This window comes from Eumetopias jubatus, unplaced genomic scaffold (assembly GCF_037043125.1).
Source record: "Eumetopias jubatus isolate StellerSeaLion01/CBP00866 unplaced genomic scaffold, mEumJub1_p1.0 scaffold_13, whole genome shotgun sequence".
NCBI lineage: Eukaryota > Metazoa > Chordata > Mammalia > Carnivora > Otariidae > Eumetopias > Eumetopias jubatus.
In genome coordinates, this window is record NW_028274819.1 from 24,996,688 (window position 1) to 25,020,471 (window position 23,784).

General features: G+C 49.7%; 1 protein-coding gene across 7 annotated transcripts in view; it reads right to left on the minus strand.

Moving 5' to 3' along the window:
- Positions 1-23,784, minus strand: part of PRR5L (proline rich 5 like) — a 76,028-nt gene that overhangs the window by 44,518 nt on the left and 7,726 nt on the right. For 4 of the 7 annotated variants that reach the window (XM_028111372.2, XM_028111376.2, XM_028111374.2 and 1 more), the window contains exons 2-3: positions 11,065-11,352; positions 9,569-9,649 (exon numbers count right to left, since the gene is read on the minus strand). In XM_028111372.2, coding sequence (XP_027967173.1) covers positions 9,569-9,649; positions 11,065-11,228 — 245 coding nt within the window. In that variant the 5' untranslated portion in view covers positions 11,229-11,352. Of the gene's footprint in view, positions 1-9,568; positions 9,650-11,064; positions 11,353-12,861; positions 13,050-22,066; positions 22,667-23,784 lie in introns of those variants that run through there. The other 3 variants (XM_028111373.2, XM_028111375.2, XM_088018022.1) reach the window with 3 other exon arrangements.

The window sequence follows — 23,784 nt, forward strand, 5'->3', positions numbered from 1 at the left end:
CCTATAAAAAAACATTAAAAAATTTTTTTTAATTTAATTAACAAGAATCACCACCAGGGTTACCACCGAATGGCTTGCAGCCGAGAAGAAATTCTGGGAGGGAGTTCCCATCAAGGTTGCAATGTCAGGAAGCAGGTGCTCCCAGGGATCGAAGAATCCCACAAGGCCAGAGAACCTGCCAATCCAAACCCAAACTCAGCCTGGCAGCCTGAGAATTCAACCCAGAGAGAAAAGTGGGGAGGAGGCCAGAGCTGGCCCAACCATCGGAGAGCAGACTGCCGCTGAGTCATACTGCAAAATCTCCAACCGGTTTCTATACTCGGTGTTTATCCTGCTTGCACTTGGTTTACAAGGAAAGAGTACTTCTGAAAAACATGATCTTAGCTGAGCTGAGAGAAAGAGGGATTTTCCACCCCTCTGTCTTAATACACCATCTCCAGGGGGATCTCGGCAGGAGCTTCCCTCCAGAGAGGGAACAGAGATCCACAAATTCACTCGCCAAATCACAGCCATTTTCTGAACACCTGCTCTGTGTCAGACATGGTGCTAGCTGCTAGGAGAAGGGATGAATGGAGCTTGGACAGGGATTTCTTCCCACCGGGGCCACGGTCTCGGCAGGCACAGTAGCACCATCGTCCCCCAAAACAGAGAGTACAAGTGTCAAGGGGTTAGAGAGGCACAAACCTAAACTCAGAGGTCAATTCACCCTTTAACCTTCCTCACTAGCTTTGCCAGTTTAGTTTGCAAAGCACAAGAAAGGAGAGCAAAGCAGGAGGAATGACAAGGGAATTAATGAGCCTATGGTTTGTGGTTCCCTAGATGCAAAAGAGATGAAAACTCTCATCGCCGATCCCTAGGATGCGTGTTCTGGCTAAGACACGGGGGCTGAGAACCTGGCAGCCCCCTTCCACTTTCTCCACCCTCTCCTAGGGTGTTTTCCCTGAAAACAGGAATGTAATTCCTTGCTGGAACAAATAAATAAAAATAAGGCATAAGAAATAAATTGCTTCTAGGATGGAGCTGGATGATTTCCCACCCCCCAAATGAAGTTTACTAAGCACTTACTAGGTGCCAGGCACTGCAGTCCACAACATACACAACACCTGTTTCCTCTCTTAAGCCAAAAACAAAGCCATAAGGTCGTAGTAATATCTCCGCTTTTTAAACACAAGGAAAACGACCCTCAGAGGTCAGTACGGAGGGCGTGCAGTAAGTACAGGACAGAGATGAGAGAGGCCTCATGGAGCGTGAGGACCTGGACTGAAGCCTGTTGTCAGCGATCACCTTTGCAAGTTAACATCACTGGTCAGTCCCTTGTACCCGTTCCCCAGCCAGAGTTCAGGGGTAACAAGGATACTACTCTGCGGATTACCGCAAGGGTTAAAGAGTTCATCCTGGACCAGTTAGTTCCCAGAACAGGCCTGGCGTGCCAAAGGCTGGGCAGGTGCATGCTGCCCAGGGTTGCAGACCCGGACACCCACACTCCCAAGAACTTGATCCAACGGCTTCTCAGCATCTTAAAAGTACAGTTGGACCAGCCCATTCCCAAGCCTGGCATGAGGGACCCAGGTGAAACTCACGAAGGGGGCCGGACACTAGGGCCAGACCTCACTGAATGAACAAAGGGTAACAAGGTTGGATGGCGGGGCCAAACTTGGGGGGAAAATGAGGCTTGACTAAGATGGAAGTGACGTCCCAGCTTACGGGGCTCTGGCTTTGCCTGTGTCACATATGTGGCTTCCAGGCACACAGAATCCTGCTGCTAACCACCACCACCAGCAGCCACAGAGCTGGAAGGAAGTGGGGACCTGGGAGTAATGGCAAAGGAACGCTCATGTGGATCCAACCCAAAAGGGAAACGGGGCACGAAGTTCAGTCAGAAGCCAGAAAGGCCACAATAGGGAGAAAAATGGGGAACCACTCAATGGCCTGTATTATGTCACCCCCTTCTCCCCGCCTAAGGCTAGACACCACCCCAGATGACACGGTTTCCTGTTATTACACAGACCCGCCAACTCGCCCCGCACTGTCTTGTCAACTCAACTTCCCACTTCTGTGGGCTTGAAGAGTAAACAAGGCTGGGCCGGAGCCGGATCCTGGCTGGTGGAGAGGTACGAGGACCCCACAGGGGCAGGCGGCGCAGGAGCGGCCCAGAGGATGGAGAGAAACCACCTCGGGTACGAGCCACCACGTCCTTGGCACAAGGGAAAGACCCAGAGCAGCAAAACCTCAGGGGAGGAGGCAGCAGTTTGGAGACAGGAGTCACGGGGCTCATGGCTCCCCAGCATCTGTCAGGACGGCCAGATGAGCTGTTCAATATTTCCACGTCATCTGGCTACTAGGGGCTGCCCCAAGTACTTAGGCCCTCCAACCTGGCTCTTTAGCAGGATCCAACCCGACCTCCTCATGATCCAGGCCCTGTTCCTGATACTGTAGCTGGTTAGTACCCCCCAACCTGACTGCTAACTCCCCCAAAGATCACCTCCCTCATTTCTGCAACAGGACATATTTTAAGGAGGTAGCCTCTTTATGCACTGACATGCAAATGCCCCTTTCCTCCTTGGGTCCATTTTATTAGGGCCCACTGGAGGGGGTGTCCATGACTCAGGTAAAATGTGAAGACTCCCATACCTCTTGGTTTCCTGCACCCTAGTGGCTGGCAGTGGGGACAGTAGAAAAAGATGGAGGCCACCAACAAAGAGCTTCCGTTGGCCTTCCTTTTTCTTCTTTATTTTTTAAGATTTTATTTTTGTGTAATCTCTACACCCAAGGTGGGGCTTGAACTTACAACCCTGAGATCAAGAGTTGCACACTCTACGGACTGAGCTAGCTAATCATGTCACCTGCACGATGCTCGGCAATTGGCACGCAGCATTGCTCATTCTCCAATGCCTCTGTGGTAGGAATTTATCCTCCTCTTGCAGATGGGGAGGCTGATGCTCAGAGTCTTGCCCGGGGCCATATAGGTAAATCCTCACCCCAAATGAGGCCGACCTCAAAGTCAGCCCATGGTACCCCGCATGCTCACAGGGGCAGGTGGGTAAGGTGGGTGAGGGACGCGGGCGGGCATGAACAGCGGGGGCTGCAGCGTGCTCCTCGAAAGCCAGCAGCCAGGCCTTGGCTCCCCCTGACCACTCCCAGGCCAGACTACATGTCCAGTGTTACCTGATGTGAACTTTCCAGAGAGGCCTGAATTTTTAGGGGAGATACCCACATTTCTAAACACCATAAGGGCCAACCACCACCACATGGGCCAGCCCCAGAGGTTTCCGATTTGTCACTTCCCTCTCACCACTCTTCCCGCCCCCAAAGTCAAGTGTGTTTATCAACCAGAGCAGACACAGGGACAACACATATACTCCGGCAGAGCCACCGGAGCCGAAAAGAGACTCCACTTTAAGCCCTCCCAAAGCAGGGTGCTCAGAAGACAATGCCCAGCCTACCGCAGGATCTGGTAACGAATCTATGCCCGGGGACGTCAGGCCTTGGTCTGGACAGTGCGGGCTCTGCGTGCCTCTTGCGGCCTGCTTACTAGGTGTTTAAGAACACGGGGGGCTCGGGTTCAAATCCCAGCATGGCTACGGACCAGCTATGCGACTCTGGGCAAGGTGTCCCAGCTCGCTGCACCTCTGTAAGACAGGGTCACAGTACCCGCCTCATAGAGCTGTGGTGAGTTTTAGAAGAACAGACATATTTAAAGCACGCAGTATCGAGCCTGGCACATGCTAAACACTACACAAATGTCTGCTATCAGCATCACCTCAGGGAGCCTCGCCTCAGACTCTGCCAGCCTGTGGGCCTCATCCAGACTCTGCTCCTTCCCAGCTCTCCCAGCCCCCACCCCGCCCCCTCGGCGGCTGCGGGTCCCACGACCCTCAACAGACTCCCTCACAGAGATGGGAAAACCTGAGGTGCATTTCCCTTCGGGGGTGAGGGGGCTTAGGCAGCCCAAATGACTCAGAAGGAGGGCGTTTCAACTCAGACCCGTCAAAGATCAAGCACAGTTCTTGGAACCTCCTCTTTCCTTGAAAATCTCTGGGGTTTCCTCCACGCCACCTCCCTCCCAACAAGAACAGAAGCAGGGTGGTTGGAGAGAGAAGGAAAAAGTGAGTTTCCTGCCTCAGGCCTGCTGCAGATAACTCATCTCTGGCTTCCGGAAACCTCGCCTCTGAGCATTCATTTCTGCAGAGGAAAAAAAATCCTGGGGAGGAGCAGGGGTGGGGGGGGGGCATGGAGACAATAGTAACAAGGAGGTTATAACCTCAGTTGCCCTTTCCGCCTGACCCTTACCTGCTCATCCTCCAGATTTCACCTTCCCCCAAATAATTACGAGCCCATCCTCTGCACTCCCTGGCACTCTGGATTCTGCTAGCACCCCACTTGAGACATGGTATCATCACCGCCTGTGCAGGGCCCCGCTCTCACTCTGCAGGCAGCTCCCCAAGAGCTAGAACCACCTATTTCAACAGCCTCCCCCAAACCTGGCCCAGTATCCGGCACAGCATCCACGAACATCCACTGACAGGAATAAAAGAACCAGTGACCCCTGCCTTCTCCCTCCACACAACCCCCCACACCAAGCAAAAAGCAAAAGCACTTGCATGGGTTCTTATAAGAACCAGTCAATGAAAATCATAGGTTTCTCACACTCTGCTAACCTTCGTGGTCACACACCATCGGTAGAGTCGTTGGCTGACAAGAATGTTCAGGAAGAGCATGCTCTGGTGTGTCAGGGAGTTTGGCCACTCTTGTTCCTGAGAGAGCTCACGGAACCCAAACCTCAGACCCAGAGGCGTCCCCACAACCAAACTGCAGCCCCACCAGCATTGAGGCCAGGGACGGTATTACAAACCACATCAATGTCCCACAGAGAATTTAAACCAAGAGGACATCCAGGACCAGCTCCAGTCAGGGCAGATGGAATTTTAGGGCAGGCAGAGTCGTAGACTGTGAGGACCCGGGATCTCACTAGAATAGGTCTATTCTAAAGGGTCATCTTCTTGCCTTTAGGGATATGACAACATGTAAGTCCTGCTTTCTAAGGCAATTCTGATTTACGGTCTTCATACTGACTGACCATATGCCCTGACTTGTTTGGGGAAAATTTGCTGCTTTATTGAGGTGTGACACTCCTGACGAATTTGTTCTTAAGAGGTCTCCACATCCTTCCCTTGATATAATAATAATGTGTTTTAAAACTTGCCCATTGTTACCAAGATTCTTCCTCATGGCTACTCCAAAGTCTACCTGCTAAAATTTAAACTGGAACTCACTTTTGATGACCGAAAGACCAGGTGTTCGTAATGACTGCATTAAAAAACCTAGTTACATAAAACCTCTGTCTTCCCAGTCACACTTTGCATCCACCCACGTTTAAATGAACTCATGTTTCCCAGGCACGTACGAACCCCACTGTTAGAAAGAAGGCCAGGGCTGGCCACGGTGACCTGGGGACACTGATTTCGGCTTTGATTCTGGATTTGGACAATCCATCAAAGTTTATTACCATTTGGCTTGAGTCGAATGGAGAACTGAGAGAGTCATTTCCTCTCGTTCTTTTCTTTGTGGAAAGGACAAACAGCTGGCCCCTTGTGAGAACTCAGCCTCACCCAAACTTCAAGTCCAGCACATTCTTGGAGGAGCCCGTCCTGGACCTCTCCATTTCAAAGTGAGCTCACTGCATCCAAACTGCTAGAAGAATCTTTACACAATACCGTCCGTGTGGCGAGTCACCACACTGCCCTGTGCTCTCACACCTGGTCCATCCTTTATCACTTTATTATCACTAACATTTCACAAGGATAGGAGTAATAATGGCTAACATTTATTACGCATTGGACCCTGTACTCATGGCGTGTTTAGCATTATCTAGTCCTCCCAACCACCATGAGGTTGGTGCTATTATTATCCCCATTTTATAGAAGGAAAAACAGAGACCGAGAAAAACAAAGTAACTTCCTTGCCCAAGGTCACATAGCTAGTCTAGTCTTGATTCCCAGTCTCTCTGACTCTGGACACGACTCCCCCAACAAGTTAAAAAATTCTACTGGACCCGGCACAGATCTTCTGGCACAGAGACCTATCACAACTGACTGTCAAGTGGGCTTGAGAATCACTGGTCCTCTCTCCTTCCACATTCTCTTCCCTACATTTCTATTGCCCTCTGCCCCCACCCCCCATACACACACCCTCCACACCGGGCACACTTCAACCCTGTCGGGTTTATGGACCTGCTTCCAAAACAGAAAAGAAAAAGGAAAATCAAAACCCAAATGTCTCTGCGAAGGTGAACCAGAGAGGGGCAGGTCTGTTATGGCGTTTTCATTGCTGAAATGAGGGACAGTTGTGTTCATTCCCATGCAGGCACCTGCAGATGTGGGCATGCGTGCAGGCCGGCTCACCTGACTCCACTTGGGACTGGGTCACACCTATGCCTGGCATGCCTTGCATGTTCTCAGTCAGACTCTGAGTGTCTGTGGTGTGAAAACCCATCTCCATTCTAACCACTCTCCTGGAGAAGGCCAGAGGAGAGAACGCCCACAACATCGGTAGCTGCAACTCTGGTTTTTGACAGCTTTGACATCTCCTGGGCTCGAGCCACATCTGGGCAATCAGTGTCAAACCCCACGTGTATCTCTCACCAGCCTGAAAATTGCTCAAAACGTAGGAAGGAACAGCCAGCCGCCGCCCCCCCTCCCACCCCCTAGACCCAACACTGGAAGGGAGTGTTGGTGGGGATGTCATGCTTCTCAGAGGGGTGTTAAGAATCGCAGCACATGATGGAAGATGGGGTCCCAGAGGCTTCGTGAAAGGAAAGCAGAAGGCCAAGACCATCTGCTTAACCTTTTTTCCAGTCTGAAACCTCTGGTTCTACAATATGGTACAAAGAACACAGGTGTTGCTCTGGACTGACCTGTGTCCCTGCCAAACTCCTATGTTGAAGCCCTCCCCTCCCCGTGGGCTGGTTATTTGGAGATGGAGCCTTTGGGAGGTCATTAGGTTTCAATGAGGTCATGAGGGTGGGGCCCTCGAGATGGGATTAGTGACCTTAGAAGAAACCTGAGAGCCTGCTGAACACAAAGAGGAGGCCCTGTGAGGACGCAGTGAGCGGGGAGCCAGGGACCGGGCTCTCACCAGGAACCGGGCTCTCACCAGGAAGCGAATGTGCTGGCCCCTTGACCTCAGACTTCCCACCTTCCAGAACGGTGAGAAGTAAATATTTACGGTGGAAGCCCCCCAGCCTGTGGCATTGGTTATGGCAGCCTGAGCAAACTAACACAGGTATCTGAGACAGGGGTTCAAATCCCAACTCCACCCTTTCTATAGCTGGGTGAACTTGGACGAGAGTTATTTTATTTTTCTTATCCACAAGTTTATGGATAAACCACGAGAACAGTGGTCGCCTCACGGGGCTGTGAGGAGGGTCGGGCGGGCTGATGTACGCGAGAGGTGCTCTGAGCTTTTCCAGACTAGGTCCCTTCCCCCCCCACTCATGCAGCCTTAGTGCTAGGACAGCCACCCCCCCCCATCAGCAACGCCGTCATGCACGCTGGGGCTCCTCTTGTCAATGGATGGCCTCCTGGTCCCATTCAGCCCACAGATGTGTTTTGTTTGACCTGTACTAATGTTTGGGGGAAATTCGGATTATTTATCAACATTTAAAAGCCAGGAAACTTCACATAAAAGTCTTAATTTCCGGTTGAGAAAGAAGTTGACATGTCACCAGCCCCACGTCCTGCCAGGGCGATCCGCAATCCCCTTTCAACAGAGGGTGAACTCTCACCTCCCTGCACCCAGGCCAGCCTCCCGCCTTCAGAAGATGCGCTGGAAACCTGAAGGCTTCTGAGTTAGCTACCCCCTGGGGATAAAAGGGCTGGTGGAAACTGCTGGGCCCAGTACTTTTCCTAGCTGCCCACAAAGATTTTAAGTACAATTTCAGGATCAGTCTGCCAAAGTGAGGAACAATTAGCACGTTCCTGAGTCACTGTTTTATTTATTTATACTTCCACTGTGAGCTAAAGAACCCTCCCGAAGAGGCCAGGATCTTAGTTCCTGGAGTAAAATAGAGTTCTTGCAACCCAGGGGTTGGCTGACCCAGCTTTGCCCCTGTCACTCAACTTTGTGGGACCTCAGTTTCCTTCTCTGTAAAAGGAGGCCTTGGGCTAGACAAGCTCTATTGTCTCTTCCCGTACTTGTGTAATTACTATGTGAAATTCAAGCTCCTGGGTAGAAATTCAACACGCCTCAGTTTACTTCTGAGCCCTAAAGGTTTTAATGAAAGCAGAGCTCTTAAAACACCTCACTGACCCTTAACACAGGTCCTCACTAAAGGTAAACAGGACCCACATAAGGGCCTTTTTTATTGTTCTGCCCACTCCAGGGTTGGGTCTTTAGCCTTGACGTTCTGCACTTAACACACCAGACAGGAAAGAACATCAGGGCATTAAAAGGCCTGATGTACAACCTCCCGTCCCCAGGAGATCCTGACGCTCCGGGCTGTGCCTGCCTCTCTGTCCAAAACACAAATCCGACCATACCACCCATCCCCCAACTTCCGGTATTCTCTGCTCGTGGGTCTTTTCAATGCCACCACAGGACCTCTGCACCTGCAGTTTCACCTGGTGAATTCCCACCGGTCCCCCAGAAGACAGCACCAGTAGGACATCACTCGTGGCCTTGGCAAGATCAAGTCGTACGGACGGGCTTTCCTCACAGCAGCTGTCGAAGCCACACTTCTACATTTTACAGGTATGATTAGTTGACCAGTGAGGATCTCCCTGACTGAATATAAATCCCAGGACAGCGGGGTCCACCTCGGTCTTTGCTCAGTGTTGTCTCTCCGGTGCCTGGCCAATAAGGAGGCACTCAAATATTTGTTGAAGGAGTGAATAAATTTATGAAAAGCTGACACAACTGGGAAGATTCTGGAAGACAAGAAACCCCTCAAGGACCACATCCTATTGAGGGTTGTATCACCAAAACTTAACCATAATGACAGCGACAACACACACAGTCATAAGAGCCCCCAGTACTGAGTGAGCTCTGACCCTGTCCTAACAGGTCATTTATACAATAACCCAACTTGAATCTTCACAAGAATCCTATGGAAGTAGGCACATTTCCCATCCGTGTTTCATGTAAGAGGAAACTGAGGCACAAAGAAGTTGGTAAGTCACTTAAGTCAGTAAAAGCAACAAGGGCAGCAGAATCCCAAGCAGTCTGGTTCCAACCACGAGGCCATCTTGCCCAATGTGGCACCTAATGGTTAAGCAGGGCACAATCCATATTTATAGAGTATGTGACATCTGCCGTATGTCAACCCGCCCCCTGCAGAGGCCCCCCTACAGACACTATACACAGGAATAAATGTATGAACCCTTTGTGGATCAGAAGTCTAGACAGATAAGGGTCTCAGAACTTAGTACCCATATAAGTCAGTAAAAGTCAACAGAAACAACAAGAACCAAGCAGACAAAAACTTTAAGCTAAGGCTTCCAGTCGGGTGGCCCCCACTGCCCCAGCTCAGACCCACGGGGGGAAACGGCCCCTAACCGAGCCATCTACATACCTGATGTTTTCGTTCAGTGCATAGAGCTCATTGCTTTGCAAGCCGCCCCCTTTGAAGACATTGATCACGGCAGTCTGGACACTACAGGGGAAACAGAAACCGGCCCTCGTTAGAGGATCTGCCTGCCAAGGGAAACCTCAATAAGCAGCTCAGGGCTAAAAGCAGATGCAAGGGCCAGAGAGCCCATGGCACAAACATGGCCCATTTTCCATCCCTGGAAATCCATCATGTCCTTCCCAGGGTCCTCGGAGAGAAAGGAAGACTGAGGCCAAGAAGATCCCAAAGCAGCCCCTCTCCCCCAACTTTCTCAAAGGCAAGCTGGCATTCCTCACTGGCCTCGCTGGCAGCCCTGATGGCAAACAGCATTCATGAAGGGCAGGTGGTGGGATCTGCTCTCAGGACACTGGGCCTGGAGAGATCCAAAATGGGGCCTGCAGCAAGCAGATGCCAACAGTGCCTGGGGTTCCTTCACTTAGGAGGTCCCTGTCCTCACAAGACAGCCTGCATGCCTGGGGCTGATATGAAATGCTAATTCCTTGCCTTTTTGGTAGGGTTACCTTGGAGGAGTTTCATTGAGGCTAGCCTCTCTCGCCCCTTCCGTTCCCCTCCTGTGAGGTGCAGAGGCAGTAGGGGGTTAGTCCCTGGAGGGGCCACAGTTAAGTCTTGACACCACGTGCTCTGGGGCACCGGCCCAATATTTCAGCAAGGAGCAGATTATAATCTTGTCTTTATCAAGGATCCCAGGTCTTTTTTTTTTTAAAAGAACACAGATCCATTCACAGCAAAACCTGTCAGAGCCCCTCTTCAACCCCCATCATAAGAGCTGTGCAAAAATGAGACAATCCAAGATGATTCAAAGTACAAAGAATCCAGTAATGCTTTAAAATAATGATGCATTTAATTCATCCAAAGAGTAACTGCTAGATATGATAAAGAGCAGCCCACAAGGATGCAAAACATAGTGTTGATTCAGTCTCTACTCAATGCTTGGCCTACAAAACGTTGGCCAGACACCACATAAAAGCGCGGTGTCTCCTTTCCCATCCTCCTGTGGCTCACGGGTACCGAGTCCCCAGTTTATACCACTCATTTGGCTTTCCACAGATATATGTCTTATCTTCCAGACAAGTAATAGGTGACTTGAGGTTACTTACACAGCCCCACCCCTGGGTCCTCAAATAGACTGGGGTGTGACTAAGGAACATGAATAGTAACTGTAAATTCCAATCCAACTGTCCTGGGCCGGTTAACTCACTCCGATAGCCCAGAGGCCCCCAGGGACCCCCCTCCTCTCTCCTCAAACAAGGGAAGCCAGCAAATACATTGTCCACAGGAAAACATGCTGTCTTCATCAACTGCCTAGATGTATAATCACGACCTTCAGGAACAGAGCTCTCCAAAGGAGCAGAAGCTAAGCCTGTCCCCAGGCCCTGCTCCGGCTGGCCCTTGGCAGCCCTCCACTCCACGACTACTGCTCCCCGCCCCCACACCGTTACCTGTTCCAGGCCGAGTTGGAGCTCAGCTGCAGAGCCTGCCGGGCTGCTTGGAATCGGGGCAGATCGCTGAGCACCGGGGAGCTCATGAAGCGCGGCCTGGGCCTGCGGAAGGAGCCCATCTTGTGGAACTCAGTGGGTAGAGTGGGAGCAAAGCCGCGGGTCATAAGTCCAGGTGAGGGGACGCCTTCTCCTCTGGACCAGAAGGTTCCAAGTGCCCCCAGGAAGGGCTTCTCCCAGGGCTGCCCTCCGGCCCTCAGGCTTTCTTAAAACCACAAATTTAGCCAACATCTGAAAAGAGAGGGCAGTGTTTATTGAAAACTCCTGGGTTGAGCAGATCATTTCTTGGAGGAGGTTGGCTGGGATCTTCCAGCCACACTATTTTAAAAAAGACTCCAGGACCCTGCAATAACATCCATACCCTACCGGCTCCCATTCCCACTTTTGACTGTAATGCTGTGCTTACCCCAAGGTGGAAAGGCAGCGACAATGGGCATAGGTTAAGGCAATCCTATAGAAAGGTGATTTCTCAGCTGCACTTCACTGTGGTTCCTATAAATACCAGTCAAAATTTGGGCACTGGCTGGGTTTCTGTACACCCTGCATCGTTGTGCATTAAGATATGGCTTTTTACAAAATGCCTCAAAAAGAACATAGGAGCTCCTTCTCCTGGCACTAAAGACCTTCCATGATCTGCCCTTAGCATGCCAGCCCATGTGTATTGCTCAGTATTTCCCAAAGCATCAATGCCTCTTCACTCAGGCACATCTCCCCATCCCTTACCTGCTGTTCATTCATTCCTTCCATCAGAACATATTTGCTGAGTGTTAATTATTTATTAACCACTGGGAGCTGTGGAGCATCCAAAGATTTCTAAAACATAATCCCTGCCCTCAAAAGGCTCAAGGTCTACTGAGAAGAAAACTTTCTGTGTATTCGTAGAACAATAAATATTTTTTTCCTGATTTTATTTTTTGTTTTTTTTTAATAAATTTTTAATTCCAGTATAGTTAGCATACGGTGTTAGTTTCAGGTGTACAATATAGTGATTCAACACTTCCACACATCATCCAGGGCTCTTCATGACAAGTGCACTACCTAATCCCCAGTATCTGTTTCCCCCATCCCCCCACCTCCCCTCTGGTCACCATCAGTTTGTTCTCTATACTTAAGAGTCTGTTTCTTGGTTTGCCTCCCTCTCTTTTATTTTTCCTTTGCTCATTTGTTTTGTTTCTTAAGTTCCACATACGAGTGAAATCATATTATTTGTCTTTCTCTGATTGACTTATCTCACTTAGCATAATACACTCTAGCTCTATCCATGTCATTGCAAATGGCAAGATTTCGTTCTTTTTGATGGCTGAGTAATATTCCCTTGTCTTTAGATACCACATCTTCTTTATCCATTCATCAGTCGATGGGACACTTGGGCTGCTTCCATAATTTGGCTCTTGTAGATAATGCTGCTATAAATATAAACATAGGGGTGCATGTACCCCTCTGAATTAGCGTTTTTGTATTTTGGGAGTAAATATTCAGTAGGGCGATTGCTGGATCATAGGGTGGTTCTATTTTCAAGAAATATTTATTGACTGCACACTATGTACCCATCACTCACCCAGGTACTGGGGATACAGTGGTGGCTCTGGACAACATGGTCACTGCCCTGTGGAGCTTACAACCAGTAGGTGTGGTTCCACGCCATGCTTCGTCCCTCTCCCTAGCTTCTGACTATTTTTACTGCTTCCCTTGCCCAGAATTCCCTTCCTTTTCCTCTCTGCTTATCTAAATCTAACTTACCTTGCAGGGCTGGGTTCAAGGATACTGTCCCCTGAGCAGCTCCCAGGACTTTATGGCTTTGCAGTTAATGACAATGGCTCTGGAGTGAACCCGGGTTCGAGGCTTAACCAGGTCCCTCCCCAGCTGCATGATCTGGGGCACATGGAGTCCAAGAGTCCAAGGTTATTAGCAGTGCCAACCGCACAGGACTGAAGAGAGGGTATACAAGATCATGTGATGTGCCCAGCAGAACGGCACACCCGAAGCTCGCTTTCCGCAGCACCTCTGCTCCTGTCATTTCAGTCTTGGACTCCCTCTTTTATTTTCTTAAGATTTATTTATTTGAGGGAGAGAGAGAGAGAGAGAGAGAAAGAGCACAAGCAGGGGGAGCAGGAGAGGGACCCGACATGGCTTCTATGGGCAAAGGAGTGGGGCTTGGTGACGGGCATCCAGGCAATCCATCGAGAGGGCTTGAGACGTGCCAGACATTGTCTGCAGACTGCGGGCACGCTGACAATGAACTTGCAAAAAAGAAACGACTGGTACTATGTCTTACATTTTTAAAGAAAAGCCGACTTGTGTACCATTTCCCTGTAGTCTTCTGCACCTCCACCTGCTTCTCAGAATGACCCCACGGTGACTAAAATTTATCAATACGTACCACAGAAATCAAAATAGGCCTGCTCCACTTCCAAGTCTCAATGACTACACAAGTGCCCCTGGAATTTGGCAAGATCTTTGCAAATCATCTGACAAGGCAACGAAGAAATAAAACCACAGAGCCCCTTCAAAATCCTTCCACGGGCTGGCTTTGGGATTTCACTTGCCCGGAAAGGTCACACTATTAAAAGAGGATCCATTTCGCTGCCCTTCTTTAAATGGGCCTGCTAAGGGCAATACGTCTGTGCAATTACAGGATATTAACTCCTTTTACGAGGACCTGAGACTTGAGGTGATGGAGCTGCCTCCCACTCAGGGGCACTTGAACAGGGAAGCAGAAAGGTGAGCTGAATGGGTCGTCCAGGTGTTTACTTCCCGGCTTCCTGCTGAAACCGCCACTTCTCCAGGAGGCTGTGCGACACGGAGGACCACGGGGCTGGCTCCCGTCTTCCCCCACTGCTCAGTCAGCAGCCCCCAGGCCTCGCACTCCAGGCCGTGTGCGTGACCAGCAAGGCACATAGGTGGGCAGCCCCATCCACCCGCGGCCCCTTTTAAACAAGGGTAATTTTCAGCCCAAAGAACGATGAGCAAAGCCCCCACAACCTTGTCACTGGCTGCACGGTGACACACAACAAGCAGCTGCCTCCAAACCCATTCTCACCTGCAAGACCTGCCACCCTCAGACCCCGACCAGCTGCAGACCATCGGAAACGGCCTTTGTTTCCATCATTCCTGCTTCCGGAGGGAGTCAGGAGGCTTCCCCAGAGCACTGCGGAGAGGGGGCCCTGGCAGCGTGGACAGGAGCAGCCTGAAGGGAAAAGCGGGCGCCCCCCATATCCACCTGCTTGCACCACACTGGCCCCTCAGGCACAGGCTGGTCCTGACCTAACCACGACAAATGAGAAAACGACAAGACCGATGTGGCCCCTGTGTACAGATGACCAAAGTGAAGCCCAGAGGAGCAGAGCAGCTTGTCCAGTGTCTCTGAGGTGGGAGAGCGGGCACTGGCTAGAACTCAGGTTCCCCGACTCCCAATCTAGAAAGTTCCTCAGGCCCCACCTAGGCCATTCTATAACCTCCTTAAAGAGAGGCACCGGCACTTCCTCGTCTCTGTCTCCATATCCTCAAGCCTAAACTCAATGACCAAGACACAGATGAAGGAAGGATGGGAACTCATGAGGCGCCCACGCCCTGCCTGTCACAGCAGGTGAACTTATGACCCTCACAAAACCCCACTTCAAGACCAAAGTAATCTGCTGGAAGTCACAAAGCCAGGTGGCAGATTATTGACTGGAGTCCAGACTGACCTAACTCTATAGCCTATCCCCACTTTGTCATGCTACCAAACTCAGCCAGGAACCAGAAGCGACCAAGTCAGTCAAGAACACACACTCCTGAGATTTCATATCCAAGTTTAAATGTCATGCCCCTGAGACAGATAAACGGACATAAGGAACTCTACGACCACATCTGACAGGGGCAAGAGGAGCCATGAGAAGGGAAGAAAGGAGAAAGTGTGGGCTGCCTTAGTTAGACACCCCATTCCTCACCAGCTGTGTGACCTTGTGTAAGTTACTTGACCTCTCTGAGCCTTGACATCCTTCTGCGTGAAATGAGCATGCTAAGGGTGACTACCTCAGAATTGTAGGGGGATAAAATGAGTACATATTTGTAAAGCACTCAGAGAGGAGAGGCCATGGCAAACAGCAAACAGCTAGATAATTGCTTGTTAAATAAATAAGATAGCTTGTCATTTCTAAATCTCCAAGTAATGACAGCAGTGGAAACAAAGGAACACTTCCCCGTCTCTGGCAACCTTACTGACATCTGGAAAACACTCCGCTCAGAAGGATGCAAGGTCTCCAAGCTGCCATGGCGGTCACAGATTGCTGAGGCCTTGCCCCCTCACACCTCGGGCAACACACTTATTTCCTGACCCTTCACCTCTGTGTGGCCATCCCTCAGTTTCAGAGTGTTTCCACACATCACCACACTCATAAATCTTACCCTAACCTTGCAAGCTACGTCGAGTAGGGATCCTGTCAGGTCAGGAAACTGAGGCTATGTGATTTGGCCATAGCTGGGAGGCAGTTAGGGCAGGGAACCTAGATCTGGCCCCGAGTCTTCCAACCTCAAGCCTGCACTGCCAGGAAATTCTTCCCTTATATATGTTAAAATATTTTCATTATGCAACGTATGTAGAAAGGAGTTTATACACACACAAATATATCGTAAACAATGATAAACTTCCACCTGCTTAAGAAAGAGGACATTAGCTTAGAAACCCCGTGTTCCTATTTTTCTGATAATAGCACACCTACTTGTTTATCATAAAAAAAGGTAAACGTGCACATAAATCTATAACATACAAAGTGAAAAAGGCCTCACTATGGACACTTAGTGTCGAGAAGCTTTCTGCCCAGAACTTGCTGAGAGAACGGAAATGTTCTAGATCTGTGCTGTCCAAGGTGGTAGCTGCTAGCCATGTGGCCAGTGAGCACTTCCAACGTGGCTAATGTGGCTGAGGAAGTGAATTTTACTTTAGTGTAATGTTTAATGCCATACACATGTGTCCACACAACATTTGAATAAAAATGGGTAATCTTTCCTTTCCTCTTAAGACATCATGGCTTTCTTCCCATATCCCCGTATACTGATCTACTTTACTATTTTTAAAGGTCTCTTCCGTTTAGGGGATGCCATACTTGATGTAACCAGTCCCCAGTGGATGGGTATTCTCGGAGTTTCCAGTTTTTTGTTCCTGCAAAGAATGAGCATATCCGCCAGTCTTGGGGACTCTGTGCCTCGAACACCCAGCGCCACAATAGCCAGAAATGGCATGGCAGAAAGGGATTTGGGAGGTCTCATGGCCATAGCTCCCAAGGATGAGTGACCACGATGGCTCTGGAATCAAGCAAGCCCTGGCATCAAGGCGCATTCTGCTGCTCACTGACGGTGACAGGCAGAAAACCTGCTGCCCCAGAGATACACTCACTTCTTAGTCCCCAGAAGCTGTGAATATTACGTTAGATGGCAAATGATGTGATTCCGTTAAGGATCTTGAGAGAGGAAGAGCTCATCCTGGATTTTCCAGGTGGGCCATAAATACCATCACATGTATCCTTATAACACGAACATGAAGATGACAGCAGCACGAGCAGCAGCTGAAAGGGGAAAGGCATAGACTCTCCCAATGCGCCTCTGGAGGAGGCCCGGCCCGGCGACATCTTGCTTCTGGACTTCTGCCCTCCAGAACTACGACAGAACGTGTGGACGCTGTTTTAAGCCACCGAGATTGTGGTAATTTCTTATTGCAGCCACGAGAAATGAATATACTCATGGTGTGGCCTTGGACCACTCTGGCTACACTCTCTACATCGGAAAGAAGGGGGAACAAGAAGAGTTACTTTGGAGAGCTGTGGCGATGAGAAAGATGATCTGTGAAGTGCCTGGCAGGCATCCGGGAACATTAGGGGCTAGACACAGGTGCAGTGAAGGTTCTGAGCAAAGGTGCCAAGAGCCAGGCTGAGTGCCATCACTTACCGTGTGACCTGGCAGGTGACTTGGCCTGCTTATGACAATATGAGGAGTGAAAGAGATGACTCAGGGAAGGCTTAAAATAGTCCCAGTATACAGTAAGTGCTTGATAAATGCTACCTATGGCTTATTTTTATTACCACCACCACCCACTGGGTTAGCCTGCTCAGGCTGTCGTAACCAAAGACCACAGACTGCATGACATAAACAACAGAAACAAATTTCCTCATAGTTCTGGAAGCTCGAAGCTCAAGATCAAGGTGTTGTCAGGGCTGGTTTCTCCTGAGACCCCTCTCCTTGGCTTATAGATCACCACCTTCCACTGTGTCCTCACATGGCCCTCCCTCTATGTACGTTCATCTCTCTCTGTGTGTCCAAATTTCCTCTTTGTATAAGGACACCAATCAGACTGGATTAGCGCCCACCAAACAGGTTCACTTTATTACCTCGTTATTTTTATTTTTCTATTTTTTAAGATTTTATTTATTTGACAGAGAGATAGAGAGAGCCAGAGAGCACAAGCGAGTGGGGGGGGCGTGGAATGGCAGAGGGAGAGGAAGAAGCAGGCTCCCCGCTGAGCAGGGAGCCGGATGCAGGACTCGATTCCAGGACCCCAGGACCATGACCTGAGCTGAAGGCAGACGCTTAACCGACTGAGCCACCCAGGTGCCCCTCATCACGTCTTTAAAGGCCCAACCTCCAAATGCAGTCACATTCAAAGATACCGGGAGCTAGGTTCTGAACATATGAAGCTGGGGGGCACACAATTCAGCCACCACCACCACCATCATCATCACCATGAAAAGTTCCTTGCCCAATGTCTCAGAGTTAAAGAAACCAGTGTTTTGGTAGATGTTCTCCTGTGAAGGAGCAATGCAGTTAACATTTAGAGACATGTGCTTCTAAAATGATTTAAATAGTTAAATTGTGGGTGCTTAAGTTATCTGGAAAGCTGGGATCCTGGACACATGAAGGGCTGTGGTGGTGCCAGGGTTACTGGGTATCCTCCCCAGCCTTGCTCCCCTAGCTCACTGCACAGGGATTTCTTTGAAAACCTCTACACAACAGGATCCAAGGTCGGTTTCTTGGAGGAAAAAAAACGTGGCGTCTCGCGTTCTCCTCCCAGCGGCCAGGGCCAGCGCCCGGGAAGGGGGGCACAGGCCTGCAGGCCGGTCCAGCGGGCTGAAGAAGGTAGTGCACTTAGTGGGAAATGCAAATCAATTCCACTCAGGCTCCAACCCTGAACTCCGAAAGGGGAAGTAGAACCACGGCACAACTTAAAATAAAGAAGTGAGTGGCTTATAATGACTCTGAGGCTTCCAGGAAAAAGCCATTCTGAGGGTAAATAACAAAGAAGTCAAAGAAAACTGAGAAAACACAGTCGGGTGTGACCGTCCAGAAAACGAGGAGAGGCCAGTTCCCAGGGAAACCGGAGAGACCATAGAGACGGCCCAATTTACACATCCCCCTCAGGAGCTCCTGCAGTCAGGAGGCCCCCAGTGCAGCTCCTTCCCTGGGACCTGAACACAGAGACGAAGGGCCAGTGTCCTTCAACACCGTCGGGATTTGACCCGTCTGCTCGGGTAGCAACCAGAGTCATCTTGATGATAACGCCCGTGAGGAGAGTGACAGCGCCACTTACCGAGGGCCCGCCGTGACACACGCACTTGACATAGTCTCTCAGTATTTCCAAAATGAACTTAGGGGGTCTTGGCCAAAACCTTTAATAGATTCGGACAAGAAGTATCAGAGTGCATCACATCTTGGGGATGCGTGTATGTTACACGTGCGCTCGTGTACACGGAGTCTAAACGAATTGCCTATTTCACACTGTAGGTCAGTCAAAATGTTTGAAAGCCTCCATGTGCTGTTACCATCCCCACCTTACAGAGGAGGAAACGGATGTGCCCAATGTTTAACTGTCTAAGGTCATAGAGCTTATGACAAGAACCCCACAGCCCGGGGCCCTTGGTGCCCATGTCACTTTGTTGCTTCCATGCCGTCAAAGACTTCCCACAGCTCTCAGAATAAATCCCCAAACCCCATCCTCATACCCTCACCTCCTTCTTACCACCCTGTACCCCAGCTCATTGGTCTTCCTTCATTTCCTCCCACACTACCTGTTCTTCCCTGCCTCAGGACCTTCGCATATACTATGTCCTCTATGTGAAATATTCCCATCCACTTCTCCAGGTTCAAACCCACAGACCCTTTATCACCCGTCTTTCACTTGCTCAGAGACCTCTCTTTCCCCCTCACTCCTGATTAGGTCACATGACCCCATAGAACACTCTCCTTACCCCTTTGTTGTCCTGTCACCCAAAAAATGCCTACGGAATTATTGTTTTTGTGAGGTCCGTAAAGGCAAGGACTATGTCTATCTTGTTCCCAGGTGCTTAGTACAGTGCAGGAATTCTGTAGGCACTTGAGGAAGGAGCAAATGAACCAGCCACGTGAGAAGCACTACTTCCAGGAGACAAGGGAACTGTGCATACCTGTCAGCTGAGAATACCAGCACCCCAAATTACACAGGGCTTTACCACATGAAATAACCTGGTATTGAAATCTAAGAAATCTGGATTCGAATCCAACCTCTACAATTGATTAGCTGGGTGACCCGAGTAAACGACTCAAAGTTTCCTCATCTTCAGGGGCGCCGGGCTGGCTCAGTCAGTTAAGAATCCGCCTTCGGCTCAAGTCATGATCCCAGGGTCCTGGGATTGAGCCCCGCATCAGGCTCCACCTGCTTCTCCCTCTCCCTCTGCCCCTCCCCCCAGCTTGTGTGCTCACTCTCTCTCATATATAAATGAATAAAATCTTAAAAAAAAAAAAACAAAGCTTCCTCAGCTTCTAAAGAGTGGCATATGCATCTCCATGAGATAACCGAGATCTTAGCTTTGGCCCATCCAAGGGGCCCCCCAAATTACAGCTCGTGTCAATATTTTCATAACTCACTGTGTTCTTCACAAAACCGTCGCAGGTTCCAAGAGATCACCTATGACCAGGGTTTGGGGCGGCAGGTACTCTCACACATCACTGGAAGGAGAGCAGTGTGGGGCAGCTGCTAGGAACAGAAATTTGACAAGTTCTGCCGCACGGACAAGGGCTGTGCTCTCTGACCTAGCAATTCTACTTCCAGAAATTCTACACTAGGCATGTCAAGGGACTTACATAACCAGGGTTTTTACCACCGCCTTCTTTACGACAGCAGCTGATTGGAAATAACCTAGATGCCCAGCAACAGAGGACTGGCTATGGAAACTTGGGTGTCCCACATGCTAGAATCCTATGCAGCTCCAAGAATGAACGGGAAAACTCTTAGGTACTGACCGGCGCGCCCTCCCATCCAAATGAAAGTGTGGTAAACGTGGAATCATGTGTGTATTATGCTACCATCTAAGTAAAAGAAGATGAAAAGAGCATGTACATGTTCCGTTGCACTGCATAAAGTACCTCTGGAAGGACAAACCAGAAATTGAGAACACCTGTTTCCCCCAAGGAAAAGGGCTGAGTGACAGGGACACAGTAGGGAAGACTTTTCTCTGCAAACTTGTTTGCACCTTTGAATCTTGAAACATGAAAATGTACGACATTCAAATAAGTAAGTAAAAACAACAGTGAGGCCTCCCTCACCCCCACAAAAGAAAGACAAAAAACATAAAGGTTATTGATTTGTTCAAAGTCACTCAGCTGCTTGGAAGAAGTGAGGTTTCGAACTTGGCTTCTGATCCCAAACAAGTGATCAATTATAGTTCATCCATTCATTCATTCGACACAAACTTATTTCTTCAGCACTTATTCTACAAGAGGAGCTGCCTTGTACAGGGGCACACAGGTCAGAAAAACAAACCCTGGGGGAAAAAAAGAAAACGAAAGGAAGACCAATTTCTTTCCCTTTTTGCACCACACGTCGAATACTTGCCATACTTTGTGGAACCTCACAAAGAGCAGGCAGGACCTGCCCGGGCTATAGAAGGCAGTCACTCCTTAATCCAATCTGGTTTTTGCCACCTCAGAACACAAGCTCAGTTTTGCCAGATCCGAATTTTCCAAGAGATGCCAAAAATCCAGGTTTTTTCAAATGCGAAATCATGCAATTTATAAGCGTTGGCCACGAATTCACCAAGCTGACTCGCACTTTAGAAGCCTAACGTAGAAGTTTGGGACCTTTCTTTTATCCCATCACAGCTAGGATCACCAACCTTCTCTCACTCTCTCACTGTTCCCTGGGGCCTCCATCAAGTGTGACGTAAGCCCCCACAAACCAGCCACTGTGGGCTTGGGCAAGTCACTCCCCTTCCTGAGGTCTGTTGGCTTATCAGTTGATGAAGAGTCCTGCCTAGCTGGTGGCCATGAGCCCCTCAGCATCGCCAGCTCTCCGTTCAGCCCCTACCCTGACTGCCCTACAGACCTGAGCACCTCTGAGAGAGGAGGCAGCAGACGACTCCCAACATGGCACAAACCCAGAACTAGCCGCCACCTACCACATCATCTAGCTGACCAGCCTCTTAACTATCCGTTATCTTATCTCGGTCCTACCCCATCACTGATTCTGCACTGGAACCGCGAGCTCCCCTTTGTATTACAGACCCACGCACGCACACTCTTCCAATGGGAAAGCCAGCAGCATGTGGGGGATCTCGAAAAGAAACCCACAGCAAACAGGACACACCAAACCGACCCAGGAAACTAGATCTGACCCATACACACCCCACCCCAGCCCACTAGATGGAAACCAAGCCAGAAGTGGGTATTCAAGAGTGCCAAGACCATTCTGCAAATCCCCTACCATGACTATTTTACCCTATTTATCACTGAAAAGGATACACTAGCTTCCATCAGGGGCCGGCCAAGATAATCAGGATGGTGCCACGCCTCTGTTTGCATCTAGCATCTCAGGTCATCTCCACTCGAAACTAACAAGGCAGGTTTAATCTTCCCATGTTGCCGATGAAGAAACTGACGGACGGGGATTAACTTATCCAAAGCCAGAAGATTAGTTAAGAGGGACCTGAGCAACAGATCCTACCTGATTCCAGGGCCTGAGCTCCTAACCGCTATGGTTTAAGCAACACTCATGTCTGCCACATGCAGAGGCGAGAGGTGACCACCACCCGTGGCTTCCCTTCATGCACACCATCGACAGCTTCTTGCCTGGCCTGGGCAGCAAGCACACTCTCTCACAGGAAGGAACTAGAATATACTCTAGTACGGGTTGTCTTGCCTGATCTTGTCTAGAATACAGTGACGGGAGGAATCCAGCTTGTGAGGTCATCACGTTTGTTTACTTGTTCACTGACAAGCCCCAATGGCATGTAAGTTCCTCAAAGTCTGAGACCTGACCTGTCTCGTCCCCTGTCGTGTCCTGCTGTGAGCACGGTGCTGGGCACGTACGAGGTAAACATCTCTGAATGATGGAATGACGCGTGGACTTCCAGGCCACTGGCAGAGCAACCTTCCTGTTACTGTGGGACCAGAAAAATTCTCCCCGGATGACCGAACTGGGATCCATGCACCTAAGTATGACTGTCCACGGAAACGTGGACCGTGGCCGTGTGGACCGGGAATCCTGGGTCTGTGTGCAGGTGTGTGGAGCCTACAGATGGGGCCCAGGAGAGATGCCTGCTGCAGAGCCACGCCTTTGTTTTGATTAAGGACCAAACTTCGCAACTCTTCAGAGACAAATGCCAGCCGAGGGATAGACACTGCCACAGACAGGAAAATGTGAAGGGTCAAGTTCGGACTATGGAGAAGGCTCCGCAGGAAGAATGAGAGAATTTTCTCAGCGCTCCACTGGAAACCGAAGCAGACAGAAGAGTCTCGAGAATGTGAATTTAGGCAACAGTAAATATTAGCGCAAACAGGATGCAAGCTCAAGTGCTTATCTCCGCTTAGCCAGGCTTTCTCAATGCCCAGAGGACTCAAAGCACTGACGATTCGGATCCAGCTAGCAGTCATTATTTCATCAGACCATCGCCCTCACCCTGGCCTGCCAACCACTGTATAATCACCAGAAAAAAATCCCCTCCTTTAGTACAAGTCAAGCAAAACTGTGGGGAATAACCACACATCTTATTTACTCATCTGTGAGCCCCACTTGAAGGATCGAGTTGCTTGGAGTGCAAATTGTGAGGGTGTGGCCCATAAATGCCATCCAGAGTGATTCTGCGGGGCCTACAAGATGATAAACCGGAACGTCTAGACAGAAGTGGTCACTGAGGCTGACCATTACGTGAGCAATTACACTCCTGACATGTACCATCTAAAACCCTGGTGGGTGACACAGCGGTCCAAAGCTACTGTCTGGCAGGCAGTAAGAATTTTCAGTGTGGGGAAATGTGCTCCAGATTAACTTGTGCTATTTGTTAAAAATGAGCTTCACGCTCCCACTGCAAGAACAGGGTGACATGCTTTTTCATGAGAAAATGGAATCAAGGGAAAGGAAACTTCTCTCCGTGTCCTGTAGCCAAGTGTAGGGAGCACTGAATAGAGACTCAGGAAACTAAAGAGGCTCCTGGGATCTCATCACTTCACAGAGGTCATGGGGTCACTTCAAGTTCATTCAACAACCAAATGTTAAGAGGTCCAGCATGTGCCAGGATCTGAGAAGAGGAAGCATAGAGGGTAAGGAAGAATAAACTCCCTGCTTCCATGGGGCTCAGGGTCTCGCCAGAAACATTCAGAAGTCATGTTATGAATGCACGTTGACAACTATAATTGAAGACGGGCAGTGGAAGCAAGATTGAG